Source organism: Artemia franciscana, chromosome 15 (assembly GCF_032884065.1).
Source record: "Artemia franciscana chromosome 15, ASM3288406v1, whole genome shotgun sequence".
In the NCBI taxonomy this organism is placed as follows: domain Eukaryota; kingdom Metazoa; phylum Arthropoda; class Branchiopoda; order Anostraca; family Artemiidae; genus Artemia; species Artemia franciscana.
Window position 1 is genome coordinate 41,620,266 of NC_088877.1, and position 21,298 is coordinate 41,641,563.

General features: G+C 36.0%; 1 protein-coding gene across 2 annotated transcripts in view; it reads right to left on the minus strand.

Moving 5' to 3' along the window:
• Positions 1-14,461: 14,461 nt before the first annotated feature.
• Positions 14,462-21,298, minus strand: part of LOC136036487 (galactokinase-like) — a 54,153-nt gene continuing 47,316 nt past the window's right edge. For both annotated transcript variants that reach the window (XM_065718752.1, XM_065718753.1), the window contains exons 8-9: positions 18,029-18,149; positions 14,462-14,755 (exon numbers count right to left, since the gene is read on the minus strand). In XM_065718752.1, coding sequence (XP_065574824.1) covers positions 14,588-14,755; positions 18,029-18,149 — 289 coding nt within the window. In that variant the 3' untranslated portion in view covers positions 14,462-14,587. The remainder of the gene's footprint in view (positions 14,756-18,028; positions 18,150-21,298) is intronic.

Genomic DNA, 21,298 nt, shown 5'->3' on the forward strand with positions numbered 1-21,298 from the left:
CCCAAGCACTAAAAAGAACTAAACAAGTACCAGCATGTGTCTGTGACCAAAGACTTGAAGTAATTGAGATATACTCCGATTCTGTTTGTTTCAAAGGTAAAGAGTGACAAGATATTTACTATATCCAGGTTGCCCCCAAAGGGGATGGGTGGATGTTGTAAGGAAAGATTTAAGGGAAATGTGAACTTCTTGGGAGGGTTTTAAGAGGGAGGCTGTGAATAGATCAGGATGAATGTAAAGCACAGATAGATGTTTTGGCCTTAGTCAGCTGGGTGCTGCAGTGAGTAGTTAGTAGCAGTAGTGAAAAATACCATACAGTGAAGTGGACTATTCAAGTAGACTAATTTGAAAAGAAAAGACAACTTTTTCCACAAGGTAAGTTTTTCAATGAAAAGTAAAGTGCTATACTGAACCTAAAACAAGCAGAAATAAAGTCAAATAGTAATTTAAGTATAAAATGAACATATATCACTATCAATTAATAAGTGAGACTCAAAACGAAATGAAATTACAGTAAGTAGTCAAGTTAAACTCAAAATGAACAGAAACTACAGTAAACAGGAGTATGATTAATGCCATTAATGCATTATACAAGGTCAGAACACCATTTGCATTTTATTTATTTCCTTATGAAAAGTGTAAGAAAGATCCTGAAAAGTCATTTTGGCATAGAGATTATTCCCAATATACAAACATCCAACAATGGGCTGACGTTTAGTTCCTAATTATTGAAGCATTTTTGAAGAGAATGGGACGTTGGGCACTCCAGATCAGGTCTAAACCATCTAAAATCAAATGAAATGACAGAAAAAAAAAGTCAGCCAGCAAAAAAACAATAAAAACCATACCAACCAACCAAAAACAACAATTGGAAAGGGCCCATCTTGAGCAGAGAAATGTACCAATTGGTATTTCTGCTTCACCAGCTGAACTTTTAATGGGAAGAAGTCAAACTTTCAATGGAAAAAAATCTACAGCCAGTAATTATCAATCTTGAATCGTTTAATAGGGCAAGAGAGTAGAGTCAAACATACCACAAAAATAGAAAAACTACCAAAGCAACTATCAGCCACTCAAGAGAAGATTTAGTGGCTGTATAGACAGCAGGAAAAGGAGAAAAGGGATTCTAGCTAGTGTGGTCTCAGCAGAAGAAGAACTTGCACCCCAGTCCCTTTTACAGAAGACAACATTGTAAGGGCTATATATAAGAAAAATAGTATATATCAAATAAATACATGTCTGAACTTGTAGCAGAGAAGACAAATGTGATTCCTAATCAAATCAAGCTGGACATGAAGGAGCAGAGGGCTTGGCAAAATAGAATTTGACAACAAACCAAGGTGAAAAGCTGCTATATTTATCTCCCTTGTGCCTGATAAAAATTCAGCAAGCCATTACTGATGTAGTATAGAGCAGAAAATGCAGAAATAAATACAGGGTTTACTAACAGATATGGGAAAAGGGTAGAACCTCTTCAAAACTCAATTTATGAAATGCCTGTGTCTTGTATAAACCCATTTTATTTATCACAGGTAGTGAGCATAGTGCCTATGTCTTACTATAATTCAGTGAGTTAAACATAGTTAAGTTAGACCATAGAGAAGCCAGTACTCTCAATAGTTGAATCATCAGTGAACTAAACTTAAAGCATTTGCATGGCCTTATTTTTCTTTTAATCTTTATGTATTTTTTTTCCTCTCAAAGAAGGAGGAGGCATATTGTAGTTGCGTTAAGCATATGGCATATACTTAGTGATTTTTTTTAGGTAACTTATTGTCTGGGTTTCTATGAGAAATCAATCCAAGGCTAGGTTGTTTCATTACTGAAGTTAGTCCACAATTCCCTGCGTGCTGTATAAATTGCATAATCTCCACCATACCGTAGTTATATTCATCTCTAATCCTTAAGTGGTGGGAACATTACAAAACAGAAGCAGGACATCTTTATATAAGGTAGGATGAGGTCATTACAAAGATCTAAAGAAATTTGGAACCTCACAGGAGAAAGTAAAGAGTGAAAGCTGAATAGAGTAAAATAAGATATGAAGTGTGCACAGATATTATATTATAAACAAAAAAAAAAGTAGTTTCAAATGAAATTATTAGTAGTACTTCTACTACTGCTGGTAATATTACTAAGGCTAATGGCATTAATGTAGGACTTTCAGGGACTGTTGAGGGGGATTTAGGCTAAGTCAAGACACATTATGTGCATACAGGTTATCAACAGGATTTATCAGCAATGTTTCAGAAATGACTTAAAGTGCTAAGTTCAAACTATGAGGACATGAGGAGAGGATGTTAAACTAGACCAAAAAGACACAATGTGATTACTATTACTGTTTACTACTAATACTACTACTGCTATTACTAATACTGCTCTCATTGCTCCTATTATTACTCCTGTTAGTATGCCTATTATTATTGCTAATGCTAAGGGTATTAAATAAACTTTCAGAGAATGGTGAGGGCACCAATAAACTGATTCAAAACACACTATGTACATGTGGGTCATTTGAAATGAAGCAACATCCAAGCATTAGCTTAGCTTAAGGTTTTAAGCTGAAACTCCCAGAACTACAAATATTACTACCATGTTTCCTGCCCCTTCAACTACTAACATTAAATTAAATCAAAACAGTTTAAATCCAGGTTGTCAAAATATCCAAGCACAATATCTTATGATCAGGTAAAAAGTAGAGGCTTTCACAGGAAGTTAATGGTGCTATAAAACTAAATCAAAAGCCGCTATATATGTACTGGCTATCAATAAGACATCTCAGCATTATCTCAAAGAACAACTCAGGGTATTAAGTTGAAACCTTCAGGGTTACAACTAAGATGTCACAATGGAATCATCCATTAATTTTTAGGAATCAAGTGATTTTGTATAATATACAACACCAATTATGAACAAGGAGTCTGTGGCCATGTTTCATCTTTTCTGAGTTTTAAATATAAAGTAGATGATCTGATGTTTAAGAGTCCAGAAAAAAATTGAAGTTTGAAGTTGAGACATTTAGGTTTGTTTCAAAACTTTCATGTTGTAGTTGTCTATTGCAGCCCTTCAAAAAGTACTGATAGTATTTACAATATAAGAACCTGCTCAGTAGCCTTATCTACCTTTCCTCAATCTCATCAAGAATTGTGGTTGCTGGTGACTTTAATGCTCTAGGTAGACAGAAGCAATCTGTCTATTTTTGACCTTATTATAATTAAGCACCCAGCTGACCTATATAGTCTTGAATTTTTACTCCCTATAATTAAAAGCCATCACATGATATGTTCTATATTTGTTTATGTGATTATTCTGTTAAATCTCACATAAAAATTGTTTATGATTGCTCTAGAGGTATGTATGATACATTCAATGTGTTTTTGCATTCTATTGATGTGGTTGGCAAGTTTCAGCATTGTTACAAGAATATGAACAAAAAAACACAATAGCCTGCCAAAAACTATCCTGGGCATTATATCCATGAAAAATATACTGGAACAATTATTTGCTGGTTATAGGTGATCAATCCTGGTGTGCTTATAAGAAAGCAACAAATTTCTATGTGATCAAAAACTGAATCAGAAGAGTCAAATATCATTGGCACTCTGCAATGCTGTCTGAAAAGTAACTGGGAGTATATAGATAAAGGCAACAATGATGAATCACCAGTGTCTACAATTTTCGATTGTTTAGTCACTTGTAATCTGTTGATGATTATAAGAGGAAGGAAGCTATTTTTAATGAAATCTTTTCATCAGCTTTATGAAAGTCCAACTGCCCATATACAACCTACAGGTAGCTTCTTTATGACGAAATGAGTCCAGTTTGACAGCCCAGATATTGCACCTGAACATGCACAAAACACTAGGCATGATTTTTCTGTTGATAAAACGTATGATATTGATGATGTTTTAAATGTTGTGATATGTGATTTGGCTTCTTGTTGAGCCATTCATCTTACTTTTCTTTTTAACCTTTGTTTAGATTGTGATAAATTCCCAACTGCTTGGAAATAAACAGAGATAAAACCACTTTATAGGGGTGGATGTAACAAAAGAAATCTATGTATGGCTCTGTCTTTTTGTGAAGAAAAAAAATAGCAAATGGTATGACAAGATCCAAAATACTAAGATCCTGAAGACCTTTGATCTGGTGAACCTCTCTACCCAAGTAGAAGCACTCTATCTAAGGTAGTAGAGCCACCTATTCTGTCTCCCACTAAGTACCCCTGCAAGTATCATCTTGGACTTTAATCTCTCAGAAAATGGCTAGAAACACCCTCCAGGGAGGCAATGCACTAGATGGCTGATATAATAAACCAACACTTGCTCAGCTGCAACATCAACCCCAATGAGGCCCCATCCTTAGCCCTGGACAGGGCTACTTGGAGAAGACTGACAGCACTGTCAACCAGTTCCCTCTATGCTGGCAACCCTGCTGAGTAAGAGTGTTAAGTCAAGTCAGAATGTCTTATGTCAGCTTTATGTCAAAACTCAGAAGGTTACTTGCACAGCTGGTCTTCAGTTAGGGAAATCTTCTACAGTATAATAAGCATACTAGTATAAATCAGTGAGCAAAGTACTGAATAGGTATGACTGTATGACTGTATTTGTCTATTTCATCAATTGATAAATATAAGACTGTCCATATTATTGACTTATTAATAAAGTGAACATACCTCTCAATACCTTTTTTATTCTCTTTATGAATAAAATAATTGCTTCTATTGCACTTTTGAGCTCTTAAAAACAATAAATTTTCAGTTAAAGTAGGCTATGATTTAGCCTATCAGTCATTTTCTGACAAAATAATACTACAGTTTCTCAGCACCATTTTCTTTGTTGTTTTTGACAAAATGATAGCCTAGACTAGACTACTACATTTTCTCAGTGCCAAAATTATTTATAGTAAGGTTAGATCAAAAAGTGTTTAAATTTAAATTTGTGATAGATGCAATTATCATAGGCTATTTGTAAAGAGCATAAAAAAAGGCATCAAGGGGTATATTCACTTTATTAATAAGTAAATAATATGAACAGTCATATATTTACCCATCAATTACCAAAAAAGAAAAATCAAAAGCTAAGTCTGACAAATTTCCAACCAGACTTTAGACATTCAAAATTTAATGTTTAAACTTTAAGGGAGAAAAAAAATGTTCTGCATCACAAATTCTCCTTTGAGCAGCAGCAGGCATTAAACCTAGCTCTTTTAAAGCAACTAGTTTTATTACCTTAAATTGCAACTTGGAGCAATTGAAGGATTTTCCATCCTGTAGCATTGCTCAGCAATTCTTCAAAAATTGCCATGTGGATTGATTTGGAATTGTTTTGAATATTGTGTTGGTTTTATTGACTAGGGTTTATTTTCTGGTCTGGGACTCCAAGGTGTCCCATTCCAGCCTCCATTCCTTATTGCTCTACTCCTTGTCAAGTGAGACTTTGAATTCTTTGACAGTTTTACTGGATACAGCATGATCGCTCAGGGAGTTCCAATGGTCTACTACCCAGTTGGTTGGGAAGTGATGGTGTTACCTCCTATGAGCATTGACCTTTATGAGCTTCTTAGAATGACCCTTGTCTGCTGTGATGAATTGATGAAGAAGAGACCATGAATTGGATTGTTATGAATCAATTTGTAAGTGTTAATCATGTCACCCCTTTTTCTTCAGTAAGTTATACTGCATAAGTTCAGAGTTTGCAGTCTCATTGGGTAAGGAAGATGTTGGCACCTGTCTACTATCTTTGTTGCTCTGCTCTGTACTTTCTCTATCATGTCCTTGTCCACTTTGTAGGAGGGAGATGCAATTGACATGCCAGTTTCTAGCCTTTGTCTGACAAGACTATTGTATAGCTTGGTGATTGTTTGTGGAGATCTAGTTGTGAATGTTTGTTTAATTGTCCCTAAAGCACAGTTTGCACTAGCTACAATCTTTTCAGTATGACTTTGAAACTTTAACTGGCAGTCAACTATGACACCCAAGTCTCTTTCCTCTTTAACTTCAACTAGGGGTTCTCTTTGACCAGTTATTTGGTTTTGCATGGTGTAAATATGTTTTTGATTTTTATTGCCAAAATGTAAAACTTTACATTTACTTGAATTAAATTCAAGTAGCCATTGTCTAGCCCAGTCATCCAGCTTATCGAGATTGGCTTGGATTTAGCAAGCCTCCACCCAAGATGATGGTGCCCCAATGAGCTTAGAATCGTCTGTATAGAGTGTGAGAAGGTTTTGGAGTATTTCAGGAGCATCATTGATATATATGTTGAAAAGTGATGGCCTAAGCACAATTCCTTGGGGAACTCTGCTAAGAACAGGTATAGGTGATGATAGTACATGTACTCCTTTATCATTAATAACAGCAACTCTTTGGGTTTGTTCTCCCAGGAAGTCTACAATCCATTCAATGATGTCCAAGTGGATGTGACAAGCTTGAAGCTTTCTTTTCAGCCTTAGGTGTGCAAATTTGTCGAATGCTTTATTGTAGCTGTACTAGATAAAACTATGTATGTACACATAGATAAAGCTATTAATGAAGTTTTCTAAAAGTAAAAAAAAGACCTTTTTCAAATTGCAGAATTTCAATTCTTTATCAAAACAACCAAAGTGTATACACTTAGAAGCTTTCTAAGCCCATTAATCTGTAATCATGTTGACTTTCGGCCAAACTAATACTATTCGAATGGAAGAATTAGGCTAACTAAAATTATGACCAAATGCCCATCAGTTATTAATTATTACCTATATTACTCCTATGAACATTTAAGAGTAAGAATATAAATTTCTTATATTTTCAAATTACTATTATTTTCAAAGGCCTGTAAAAAAAACTGATATCATGTAACAAGTCATGACTAACTTTAAGTTCAGAAAATGAGCATGTCCAGAAATTTTAAATATTTTTGCCTCACTCTTTTTCATATTGCGCCGCTAACCACTGAACGTAGCTGTGGCCGTATTTTCTAATGGAATCATTCTCTCGAATGCTGGGATGGAAAAACGAGAAATCAATTTTGCTTTATAGGGTGAAAAATACGCCAATAGACGCATAAACATTAACTTTATTTGACTTATATCGCATCCGGCCTCTGTAGCCATATTGGAGTTTCTTCTCTTCTCACTAGTCGTTGAATGAGGCGACAGTGTTCGGTTCTATCAGGTGCTAGACGAAAGAGTTGGGGGGGTTTTGGTCATTGGAGTCGTCATACCGTCTTTTACGAGGTCATCCACGAGTTCCTGTGTCATTTACCCGTCCTTCAAATGTGATTTCCGGGGGTTTGATTTGATGCAATTTTTTGGATTTGACCAAATCTGCTGACTTCTAGTTCGTTCCATGATAGTGCATGAGCAATAATAGAGTTCATGAAGGTCTTTATTGGATACATGGTCAATATAGGTAATCCCTACTATGAAACATAGGTATTTTTTTTTCAAATTTGGAGATTCGACGCTCATCACCAGCTTTAATTGACGAAGTTTCACTTGCTCATATAGCAATAGGGATCTTGAGAGAAAGTTAAACAGCCAGACCTTCAGTTATTTTGGATGTGTATTACTTTTCCATATCGTTTATAGGCTCTTAAAGCTGCTTATTGCAAGGCCAAGTCTAAACCTAATTGATTTTGAACAATTTTTATTAGAAGTTAAAAGACTTCCGAGGTAGACGAAAGATTCTATATCTTCTGTCTGCTCTCATTTTATGGTTAGCTATATGGCTCTGTGATGCCAAGTCTCTCGATAACCGCATGAATTTTATTTTGGCTATGTTGACAACCATCCTAAAGTCATTGGTTGCTGACACTAGCTCTTTTGTGCTTGTTCGGAGGAGATGTTCAAGACTGTTTATTTTCACGATGTCATCTGGGTACGTTAATTTGTCGAAAAGTTTCCCTCCAATGTATGCGCAGTATGTGGTTCTAGCAAGTGATAATGCTGCATTTAGAAACCGAACTGCTAGCACAATAGTATTTTTTTTTTCTCCAGTTTAATACTCTTATAAGAATAACTGAACTTAAGAACTAAACTAAACTGAAACTAAACTTAGGACCATCCTAAAAGAAAACTAAACTGAAGAACTAAACTAAAACTAAACTGAAGAACTAAACTAAGGACCATCATAAAAGAAATATGAAGCTTCATACTTGAATGATTAAAATTACTTTACAAAAAATTTCCTTCAGAGAAGTACTTAAAAAACTGGATTGAACCAAAACGGGCTAAAATAAAGCATAAAATGAAGCACAAAACTGAACTAAATTGAAATATGAAGCGCAAACTACCATAAATCACAGTCAATAAATAAATGAAACCCAAAACCAATTGAAATTACAATAAATAACTGAGTCAAGCTCAAAAAGAGTAGAAATTAAAGTGAATAGTGCTAAAATCTATCATGGCTTCTAAAGAATAGTGCACAGTTTGCATTTTGTAGTAATAAACAGTAGTACCTGTAGTAGTAGTAGTAGCAGTAGTAGTATGGTTCCTTTCGGTCAGTTGAACATCCCCCTCATCAAGCCTTGGAAGTTTCAACTTAATGCTATATGCTGTTGCTATGATATTGCCGGAATGCCCTTTTGGTAGCCTGTATGCCTATTGTGTTTTATTTTAGCTCTGCTTTCCCCGAAACATCCCCTGATGAGGGGATGTTTCGGGGACACTCATCCCCTATGAGTGTTAAAGTTTTCACCTTAACACTCATAGCCTTTCTATTAATTGGAACAGCTACAGCAGTAGTTCTAGTAGTGGTAGTAGTATTAGCAGTAGTGTAACATATAGGCCAGCCCCCCCCTCTATAAAACTCAGGACCAAATCTCTCATTCATACCCCTTTAGAGACTCTTACATTCAGGACCAAATTTCTTGTTCTTACCCCTTTAGTAAATTTCAAATTAAGACTCTTCAAAGCATCTATAATTTTAAAGTTAAATTCAACACCCTTACCACAAGTCGAATTATTTGCTGTGGCAAGCAAAAGCTGAAAAGCTTCTTTTTTTGACATAGCCATTCAAAGTCAAATCTCTATTAATGATTCATATGAACCTTTGAACTCAAAAAACCAAAAGAGAAATACTTCTTTTTTGTCTCTTGGGAGTGGAGACTGGTTAATGCTTCATGATTGGGAAATACCAGTCGTATTGCGACATTTGCAGTAGAGGTCACCTGCCCATGTATCTGCAAAGCTCTTGTTTTAGAAATCCAGTCTGAGTGATATATTAGCGCAATGCACGTAGCCAAAGGATCAGTTGAGTACTGGCGTTCACAAGTACCATTTCATTCAATACATTATTGAAGTTGTTTTATCCAAAGTTGTATGTAAGTAAGAAAATAAAAGTTATTGTCTTTAATCATCTTTGTCTATGTATTAGGGCATCAGATACAGTTCCTCTAGTCTTCAGGTACGGTCCCAAGGGAATCTATACTATTTAAGAGACTCGAACATCACTGAGATGATTCTGTCTCCCAGGTTACTGGGGATTACCTACAGAGCCTTTTTATTCTGTTATCAATTTAGCTCCCATATCTCATATCAACATTAAGCTACCAAGACCTAGAAAAATCCCAAGTACTTCATAGCAACAATCCCCCCTTAAGTAAAAACACACACCAATTTCACCCTCTTAAATTAAAATATAAAACCCCCCCCGTAACAGTAGCGTGCACGTATTGCCTGTTGGCTGATTGATCTGCCTCCTATGCATTCCCAGAAAGTTGACTTAATACCTGTAGTAATTCCTTGGCTAAGCTCTTCTGACAACCTGCTTGCGCACAGCATGTTTTAATTCAAACCAACACTCCGCTCAACACTCTCTGAAAGCTTGAAATTGATGCATTTTGCCTTTTTGAACATGAAAGGTGAAACATACCCTCCTTTCCCAATAACATATACTATTTATAACTGACGAATGAATTACAGCCCTTGGGGCAAGGACTTACAGCCCTTGTCCAGAAGGATCTGAGGAATTATATTCAACAGAGACATAGTTGTTGGAACTTGAAACTATGCTGAACAAAATGGCCCTCTCAGAATTCTGATTCTATGTGTTTGTAGAATAAAATGGCATAAAAGGGGGAATCAATTGCCTTCTAATCACTTTTGATTCTTAAAAAGGGCAGTAGAATTTTCAATTTCCAATCAAAATAGGTCTTTCCGAAGTTTCTACGCCAACTACTTCTATACGAAGCGCCTTGGTGAAAAAAATATGTTGTGCACGCTTCGCTATTGACTTTGTTTTACTTTTGGCCAGTTCAACATCCCCACAAAAGGCCCTATAAGTTTCAACTTCATGTTACAAGTCGTTCATAAGATAATGATGATACGTCCTTTTGACATCCTAAATGAACACATCGTGTTTTGATTCTTCTTAACTATTCATTCAATGTTCGCTGAAATTTTTACCTTCATACCATTAACTTTAGTTGAAGTAGCAGTAATAGCAACAGCAGTAGGAGTACTAGTAGTAGTAGCAGGAGTAGAAATAGTACTACTGGTAGTAGTGAGACTAGAAGTAGTAGCACTAAAGTTAGTAGCAATAGTAGTATGTACATATTGCTTTTTGGTCAATAGGACAACCCCTCATCAAGTCCAGGAAATTTTATCTTAATATAATAAGCCATTGTTAGGATACTGTCAATATACCCTTTTATAACAAGCATGACCATGGTTTGTTTTAATTAAGTTCAACTACTCCCTCAACATTTCTTAACATTTTCACCTTAACAGCCGTAGTGGTAGTTGCATCAGAAGCAGCAGTTGGAGTAGTAATAGTACTAGCATAGTATCATAGCAGTAGTCGTATTTTAGTAGCACTTGTGTTGTATTAGCAGTAATAATAATAGTAATAGCAGTAGTAGAATGCAAATATTTCCTTTTGGCCAGTTGAATATCTCCCTCATAGCGCCCTGGAAGTTTTAGCCTTATCTTGTAAGGCGTTCCTAAGATATTGCGGATACACCCTTTTGACAATTTGTATGCGCATTGTATATTTTGATTTAGTTCAATTTTCCACTCAACATCTCCTTAAAATTCCACCTCAATATCCTTAGCCTTAGTAGAAGTTGGTATAGAAGCAATGGTTTTAGTAGCACTAATCGCAGCGGTAGTAATAGCAGTAGCAGCGTGTAAATATTTATTTTATTTGGTCAACTGATAATCCCCCTCGTCATTCCCTGAAAGTTTCAACTGGATAACCACAGCCATTCCTCAGTTACACCCTTTTGACAGCCCGTATTCACAAAATGTGGTTTTATATACTTAAACCCTCCCCACAACGTTCGCAGAGAGCTTCATCTGAATATCCGTGTTTTTTTCGAATGCTAAAGATCAAACAGGGCTTCTTTTCGAATAAAAAATACTGCAGGTAAGCAACGGGTAAATTGGATAACTTACTGCCTTTGCCCTGAGGGCTTTGGGGGGTTGAATTCCCAGGACACAAAGTTTCTAGACTTTTTAACTATGCTGAACTAAATACATATTTTAAAATCTCGATTGAATATGCCTGGGGAATCGATGGGCGTTGGAGGGGAGCTGGTTGCCCACCAATCACTTTGTATTCTTGAAAAGGGACTAGAGCTTTCAATTTCCAATCAAATAAGCTCCTTCCAAAGTTTCTTCGACAACTCCTTTAAATAGTGCCTTGTTAAAAAAAAATATATATTGTGTCCACACGGCTCTTTTGCACTATTGCACTGCCTATGGTTCTGCTGACGAGTAGCGCTTGATTTCTGTTGAAAGCAGATTACTTAGTATGATGATAGTTTTTAGACTTAGAGATACTCTAGATAAAGTTTTAAGAGAGGAATAGTGTGATTTCAAGAACTAGAGACGATGTGTCGAAAAAAATTTCACTCTTAGAATAATAGTTAAGAAGCGTTCTTGTACTTGTGCTTGGATCAAGACAACGCCTGCAAGCCATTCCTGGCATCCAATAGTTCGTAAGCGGTGGAGCTCCATCTATGGCAGTCTAGGGCCCATTTCTGCATAACTTCGATCCAGTTTTTGTCCAAACGTTAGACTTAGATGTTATCTAAGTCTAAGAGGAGGGGGGAGGGGGAATAAAAAAATATAGGGAAGCAATTGCCTCCCATCCTTTAGCCAATTGACGTGCCTGAGCTCAACAGCAATATTAGACGATGATGGGAAGGGTTTTTTAACCCCAATTTTGAAAGCAAGTTATGTTTGATATTTAATTGGACCAAAAGATGCTATAATAAAAACAGAGTGGAAACAAACGAAAAACAAAAATTGAGAAATGGCAATCAGAAAAAAGTCGATTGCGTTATTGATCAGATCAGATCTAGCTATTTATATTAAATAAATATTTACGAGATTGCATTTAAAGTAGCTTCAATATTCTTCACATTCAAAGACAATAAAACTGCATTAGCTTCAAATCAGGTAAATAATTTGGCATGGAGATGCCCATCTCCAAATAATAATTTGGAGATGTCTAAACATCTTATTCAAATTGAAAGGCGTATTTCACATTCTCATGATAATGCAGATGAGGTAAAATAGACTTTTCAAGTTTTCATTGGGAACAAGTTTTGTTCGATTCAGTAAGAACCGATTTAGGAATTAAAATAAATAGATGGATTAGTTTACCTTCACTTTTGTTCATGTCAAGTATATAAATGTTCACTATATATGACAAGGTTTCGTAGATTTAGGACTACAGCCATGGGAACACTCCCCCTATCTCCTGTTGTGTAAAGATATCTTAGCAAGTGTTGCCAGCTAATAAAGACTTACTAGGATCTCTTTTACATTAAATTATATAGTTTTATATTAAATTATATCATATTTTACTAAATTACCTTAGTTATCTAGTTACATTAATAAGTCTCAACCAATTGACCTAAGAGTAAAACCTAATGAGGAGAAGATGAAACTTCAATGTATGTGTTGTGGGATAGAAAAATGAGACAAATGAAAAATCTTACTAATATGTACATAGTGGCAGAGCCTATTCTAATGGGGGGGGGGGGAACTGAGGTAATCACCTCGGAAACCAAGGATGGGGGAGATGGGGCACCTTTAGCTGGGGAATTGCTTACCTTCATCCAAATTTTCATCTTGATTTGACTGATTATGCTTATATTGGAGTAGAGAGAAGGGCGCTGTAATTAATATTTTTCCGGAAATCACCAATCCAAGGAATGGCTCTGCATGACGGTCCCTATAATTTTTAAATTAATTCATAGCTGATAAACACTTCTGATGGAATTTCCCGACATGTTTTCGGTGTCTTGACGACAATTTTGTGCAGAAACGTCTTAGTAAAAAACATGTTTCCACGAAATAGCAATAAACAGTTCCTAGCAATGAATGTCTTCAGCAAAATGAAATTTTCTTCAGGAAATCAGATTTTGAAAAGTAAGAAAGGTAAGTAAAAAAGGTAAGTAAGAAAGTAAAAAAAGGTAAGTAAGAAAGGTAAGAAAAGTAAGTAAGAAGGTACCAGATTTAGAAAATTGGATAATACAAAAATGAAACTTTTTTTTCTTCTTCATCAAATAAATGATTTAGGACGTCTTGCATGTTTTAAGTCTTATAAATCATTTCTTTTGCTGGTTTGGGTGTTTTAAAAACTGCTTTAAACTGCTGCAAAACACAAGTTACCAAGTTCTGAGACTAAGCTAATAATAATAATGATAATGGTCAAACAGACAAAAAGGAAAATACAGAAGTTTTGACAAAGAGCCCCACGAATCTCTGTGCCTGGAAAATATAAAAAAAAACTGAAAATTGCTCTTTGTTTATATACCCCAAATACCCCAGCGTATTTTTTAGGATTTATTTTTTTTCTGTTTTTCCCACATTTTGATTTCTCTAATTATTTATTTTTTTTATTCGTCTTTCTTCTTATAGCACTGAAAACATCATAGCGGAGGTTTTTGTAGAAATATTGGTGTTTTTTCTTCTATTCTGTTCAGCGGCTAAGATTTTTTAGTATTTTTGTTTCTTTCACCGAATAAAACACTCCCAACAGCTTTTGATAGCAGTTTTTGGTATTCCTAACTAATGTTCTTGAGTAATTTCAAAAGTTCTTGCTGACAGTTGCTAGCAGTAGCTGTTATATCAGAAATATGCTGTTTGTATCAACTGCCACAAATAGGTATCTATAGCATCAAAAGTACTAGTTCTACTTAATTATGTAAAGCAGCAAGTTTTCCATAGAGCTGTTGAAATTTTAGTATGTAATATGTGAAAGCAATAACTGCAACATTTTCAAACATAACTCTAAAATGACTGTCTGATGAATAGACTTTCTTTTCTTGTGGATCTTGATACGGTATATTCTCTTGACCTAGTTATTTCATAAATTTTGTTTTATGTTTTCATTCTATTTCATTTTTATAACCTAATTATAATCCTGTTTTGAAAGTGCGTTATTGAAAATTCGAGCTGCCACATTATTATGGCAAGCGTACCATAAATCCTGGACATCTATTTTAAAAAAAAAAGATACTTTTAGGTTTTTAATGTTTATTTTACTTTTTTCTATTTTACTCCTTTTTTACAATTAAGCTTTTTTTTCTCGACATAATTGCATTTCTAATAATCCCTTTGCTTCAGTGACATATCCATTAAACAATTACAAATGAACAGGAAAGAGTTGAGAGTCACTCCATAACTTCAGCGGGATATCTTGCAATTTGCCAAATCTAGCACCACCACCTGCAGAACAAACGAAAAGTGTTGCATTGCCAGAGTAGTTTTTCATTATTTTGTCAGTTAAATTCTCCACAGCATCAGTCTTAACCTGGAAAAAATTAAAAAAAATTAAATTTTCAAATTTCTGGTAAGCGAATGAAGTACTGAAATTGAATTTAGTTTTGTTTACCTATATTAACCCCAAGTCGAAATGAGATTGGGTCTATTTAGGATAGGCCTTAACGATTCTCGAAATTCTGTTAGTTAGGATTGGGTCGGTTAAGACTCTCGGAAAGGCGGTAATAAACCTAATCTGGCGTTGACCACATAAGAAAAAACATTTTTTTAGCCATTTTTTAGATTAAGTTGCTTCTAAAGAAAATAACAAGTAATTTTTGACCACACTGGCTAAGTATGACAAAACAGGAATACATAGGCCTACAAGTGAAAAACAAAGTAAATCAAAGCCTATGAAAAAGCAAAAAAATGTAAATATTTCGGCTTAGACTCAAAGTTCCAGCCTTCTTCAGCACAGGAAGAAGAATAAAATACAGATTAAGGTCCAAAAGAAAACATAAAATGACAGACTCTAGAAACAATACTAAAATAGAAGATGTTCTTTCTCTAGCAACGGTAAAAGGACAACTGAATAGAAAAACTAAGACGGAATTACACTAATGTCTGTAGAAAATATATAAGGACAAATAACAAAAGAACTATAATAGAGAAGGTCGTGTCTCAAATAAAGATGGAAGGAGAACTGAATAAAAAACACGGTAATGCATGGTGAGCAAACTTTAGTGGGAATTTCTTTGTACAAGGTATGTTTGAATGCTAGTCATTCTGTAGGTAAGATTCTATCAGAATTTCCATTTGGATAAGTGCAAAAAAGAATTGATGGACCATCGATACTCTGAATGGGGCTGGTTTAACCCTCACATTGTAGGTGAAAACTCTTGAATTCTTAAAGTTGACAGTACGATTATGCTATTTTTCCCCAAATATTCCCAGTTCGTCGCTCAGTTTAGGAATATAGGGTAAAACAGCGAAGTTTATCTTACAGGCTCCCAAAGAGAATATGCGGACTTCAGGAAACATACCTAATTGTTAAACTAAAGATTATTTTTTATACAAGGATAGTGGTTGGAAGAAAAAAAAACAAGTACCGATCGTTTTGTTTAAGTTTTCATTAAATGAATAACGAAAGACTGAACAACTTCTTGAAAATTGCATTGCCCAGAAAAAGTAGTTTATTGTTTTAGCTCTAGGTTTAACTGGAGAATAACACATACAGCTTTCATTTGTGCCAAAAAAGTCATAATTAACGTCTCTCCTTTAACGTTTTCTTGCGCGACTCTCCAAATTAACCTTTACGAGAGACAACGCATCTGCTTACAATTGTTTTTCCGATTTAAATCCCTAGTCTACCGTATATTAGCAGAGCGTAGGGGACTTTGTACTTACTTACTTATTTGTGCTTGCTGTGTGACCAGACGTGAACGCTTCACCCGGCATCTAGAAGACTCCTTATGACTGACTCTCTCGTGCTCTTCAGCAAACCGGAGCCAGCAATTCTCCCACTTTCTGCCAAACTTCCAAAATCCACCAATCGTATCGAGGTTGTTTTTGATAGTTGCCAACCAATTTTTCAACTGACATCTCGGACGTCTGCGCCAATCTGACAGAGGAACAGCTAAAAACACTTGCTTGATGATGTGTTCTAAGGACATGGCCAAGCCAACGTAGTCTTCTTTATTTGACGATCGTAGTTGTAGGCTGGATGTTACAGCAGTGGTGACGCACTCCAGCATTTGAGATTCTGTCGGAGTATCGAAACCTCAGGATTTTTTTTATAAGCAAAGGTGGTCAAAGAATTATAAATCATTAAGATGAATCACCTTTAGTGGCCAGTTCTCCACTGTGAAGAATAGAACAGAAGTAACTGCCGCTTTTTAGACACAAATTTTTGTCTTCAAACTGATCTCCCGTCGGTTCCACAAATGGCGGCAAACTTGAGAGAGTATGGCTTGGGCTTTGTTGATTCTCTCCTGAGCATTAAGATCACAGTCTCCACGAGAGTCTATTAGTGAGCCAAGATAAGTGAAGCTTTCGACTTTTTCCAGTTCCTGTCCGTAAAGCACAAGCTGATAATCCGACTGTACATTTATGTCCATGACTATATCTTTGAACATTTTGATCTTCATACCCAGTAACTGAGAGAAATATGCTATTTCATTTAGTATTTCGTGGGCAGTTGCTGGATCAGCAGCAAGATCAACGATGTCCTCCGCGCAGTCCAGATCAGACACGTGAATACCCAATCCCATAATGACACATTCAAAACTTTAGAGTGCTCTTTCTAGAACCCAACGTATACAGTAATTAAACAAAATGGGAGGTAATATGCACCCTCGTTTTACTCCGAAATCCACACTGAAGGTCTCAGTTTCTTCACTCAGCACTCTGACAGTTGCTTTGCAATGCTCATAGTAGGCCTACAGCAGCTCTATAAATTCAACCGGCGTACCATCCTCTACCATGATTCTCCGAGCGTATTCACGGGTTACAGAGTCGAAATCAGCGACGAAGTTCAGAAACTTGTTAATTATAGGGGACTTTGGGGCTTAACCCACAAAAACATCTAAAAATGTTAAGTTTTCTTTCCCAATTTTCTACGATATTTTTCAATATAATTCAGTCATTTTTGTTTTATCTTCCTAGAATGAGTTCTTCTCTAGGCAGTATAAGCTTGATAAGTTAATTATTTAGGCTAATCATCTAAAGTTATAATTATCTAGAGCCATTGACGGTAATTAGCTAGAATGATGATTACCGAGGCTAATGGCATATAACGAATTAAATGACTGGCTAGCAACAGATTACCATCAAACATTGTACCATTAGTAATTTTAAGTAAGTATCTAGAATAGTAATTGCCAAGATTAGTGGTAGACAGCTTCAATTGTTATCATCTAGCGATATACTGTTATCAATTAATTGTAATTGTTAACTTCAGCAATTGATGGTAAATAGCTAGAAGGATGAAGGCAAGACTACCAAATGTAATAGAGTGATTTGTGGTCTCATAAATTTTTTAAGTCATATGGTGGGTATTTACTATGGTATTTACACGAATATTTGAAGGTAAATTTCGAAATACTGAGGGAAATTATTAGATGATAAATAATGAAGAGCTCAATAGCAAACACCTAGACACTATTGTTAACAGTTTTTTATGGTAATTGTCTAGAATTATGATTTACAGAGCAAGAGGGATACCACGAAGACTTTGATTATAATTATCTGTTTTTACCAGAATGATTATTACCAAGTAATTAGTGGTTTGAAAAATAGTAATATAATGATTCTTTCTTTTGCTTACCAGTGATACTGTACATCCTCCAAAACCTCCTCCGGTCATTCTTGAGCCATAGACACCGTCAACTGACAAGGCAATATTAACAAGCTCGTCCAATTCCTTGCATGAAACTTCAAAATCTTTCCTTTAAATTAAAATCAGGAGTGAAAATTTAGAAAACATGAAAAAAGCATACAACTGAACTGAATAATAGGCATAAAGCTAATATCTTAGGCTTAAAATTGAATCGTGACCCCCTTCTACTTAAAAAAGAGTGGGTGTCGTTCTTCTTTCAATAAAAATGGGCAAATCCTACACTATATATTTGAGCTAGCAACACTTCTGTATGTACCAGATATGCAATGACTAGTCCCTTAGATGCTATCCAAAGAAGAACTGAGCCACCTCAAAAACAGCCAAACTTTGATTCGACTCCCTGGAATGTATTTATATAGGCTTGTCATTGGTTGCCATTGTCATAGGCATTGTCAAAGTTTTGGATTTATTTGCATTGCGTCATTTGTCATTTGTCAAATTGTGTGCTTTTGTAACCGTCATTTGTGTGCTTTTGTAACCGTCAAGTTATAGGTGTAGAGTTTATATCCGGGACATTAGACATAGCTTTAGTCTAGTCAGTATTAATCTTGAGCCCCCTGGTGCAGAAAATTCGGAGAATTAGCAACTTCAGAAGCATGTTCCGAGCTTGACCAACGGATTCTTCAAGAAGAGCAGCATCATCGGCATAATCCAGGTCGGTGGTATTGAAATCACGGCTAACCTTGACTTTTTTCGAAATTTAGCACTGCTTTTTTCATTACCCAATCGACAACAAAATTGAATAGTTCGCGAAAGAATACACACATTTGCCTCATACCGGAATCGATATTGAATATTGGCAAAAGTTTTCCGTTGACCAGGATGCAGGCTTGTGTGTGTTGATATTAAGCTTGAATGAGTCATATGATCTTAGGTGGGACAAAATCTTCTTTCATAACCAGCCAAATTCCTCCCCGGGTGAATGAATCGAAGGCCGTAATGAAGTCGATGAAGACAGAGACGGTGATTTGTTGATGCTTGGCTCTATGGTCAAAAATCTGCCTCAGGGTGAGGAGTTGTTCAAAAGTGCCCATGGCAGCTCGGAAATCAGATGGGTTGGGGTGGGTTCTATCGTTGTGGACTTTGCAGAATCGGTTAAGCAGGATAATTGCAAAGATTTTTCCCGCCATGCTCATTAGTGAGATCCCTCTGTAGTTTCTGGATTCAGTCCTATCACCTTTCTTGAAGACTGGCATTATAGGGGACTCTTGCCATGCCTGGGGAAACTGTTCCTGAGACCAGATTGAGAAGAAGAGCTTCTGTAGTTTCTCAACCAGAATAGGAACAGCTTTGCAGATTTTGCCTGGGATAGAATCTGTGTCTGGCACCTTCTGATTCCCAGCTTCTTGATTGCCTCTTCGATCTTTAGCGGGAGGCGTTTAAGCGGAAGGAATGTTGTTATTGGGGTTAAAAGGCTTTTGGAAGTGGCACAGCGATTTTGCAATTATGTCATCTTTTCTTGACAAAAGCGTTCCATCCTTGCCATCTTTGCTTTGAGATCTTTTTACTTTTCCTAGTTGCTTCTTATATTGTATATATATTCAATTGCCTACGGATTGTTCTGGGTACCCGGCAGAGTGACCATATTTCAAACAGTAGGTTGTGTGATAAATGTGGTTCAATCCTGCTTTCTATGGCTATAATGAACGGAAGGTTGAGATGGCTAGGCCACGTTCTGCGGATGAAGGATGACAGATTGCCGAAGATTGTCCTTTTTGGCCAACCGTCTGGGGCTACATGGAAAGCAGGTCGTCCTTGTCTGGGTTATGAGGATGTCATAAATAAATATTTAAAGGAAATGGGATCTTCCTGGGAGGGTGTAAAGAGGGAGGCCTTGAATAAACTAGGTTGGAGGAGGAGCGTGCGTAGCTGTATTGGCCTCAGGTGGCTTGGTGTTGCAGTGAATTATTAGTAGTAGTAGTAGTAACAGCCTAGTATTATTAGTATATATATATATATATATATATATATATATATATATATATATATATATATATATATATATATATATATATATATGTGTGTGTGTGTGTGTGTGTTTTTGCGTGTGTGTGTGTGTGTGTGTGTGTGTGTGTGTGTATGTGTATGTGTATGTGTATGTGTATGTGTATGTGTATGTGTATGTGTATGTGTATGTGTGTGTGTGTGTGTGTGTGTGTGTGTGTGTGTGTGTATGTGTATGTGTATGTGTATGTGTATGTGTATGTGTATGTGTATGTGTATGTGTATGTGTATGTGTATGTGTATGTGTATGTGTATGTGTATGTGTATGTGTATGTGTATGTGTATGTGTATGTGTATGTGTATGTGTATGTGTATGTGTATGTGTATGTGTATGTGTATGTGTATGTGTATGTGTATGTGTATGTGTATGTGTATGTGTGTATGTGTATGTGTGTGTGTGTGTGTGTGTGTGTGTGTGTGTGTGTGTGTGTGTGTGTGTGTGTGTGTGTGTGTGTGTGTGTGTGTATATTTGTTATATTCCTACACTCTTTACGATAATTTCTTAAAGTTCTTTGAAATAGCTTTTCAATTAAATTCAACGGCCTTGGTATGTGAGTAGTCTTTCTTAAATATGTGTGACAAAAAGTCATACTTTAGCGCAAAGAGCGAGGGTTGAGGAAAGGGCAGCCCCCCAAATATATGGAACAGTTTCCGTTCATTTTAAGCTTTATGGTCCTTCCTTAATTTCAGCTGAAAGAAAATGTTTTCATATTATACCAGAAAATGCCCTTCTCTCAGCCCCATATAAAAGTTTTCCCTAGAAAATTATCCTCGGAGACTTTCCTTCTCACCAAAAGTCCTCTCCGTGGATAATATCATCGCAAATATCCCCCACCCAAATAAATAAAAATTCATGTGTTTCCCAATAACAAACATTATATGTGAACAACAGACACATTGCATAACTTACAACCATTTTCCCAGGGACTATGCGAAGTTATATTATTCCAAGACATGGTTATTGGGTCTTTAAACTTTGTTGAATCAAATGGCTACCTCAGAATTTTGGTCGTATGTCTTGGGGAAAAGTGTTCTTGGAAGGGGTGATGGTTGCCCTGTGATCTTTTTGATCACTTGAATAGGGCAGTATAAATTTTGACTTTCCTTCGAATAAGCCATTTTATAATTCTCAAGGACCATTGCTTCGATAAGATTACACATCTGGGAAAAAAGTAAATACGCATCTGTGATCTC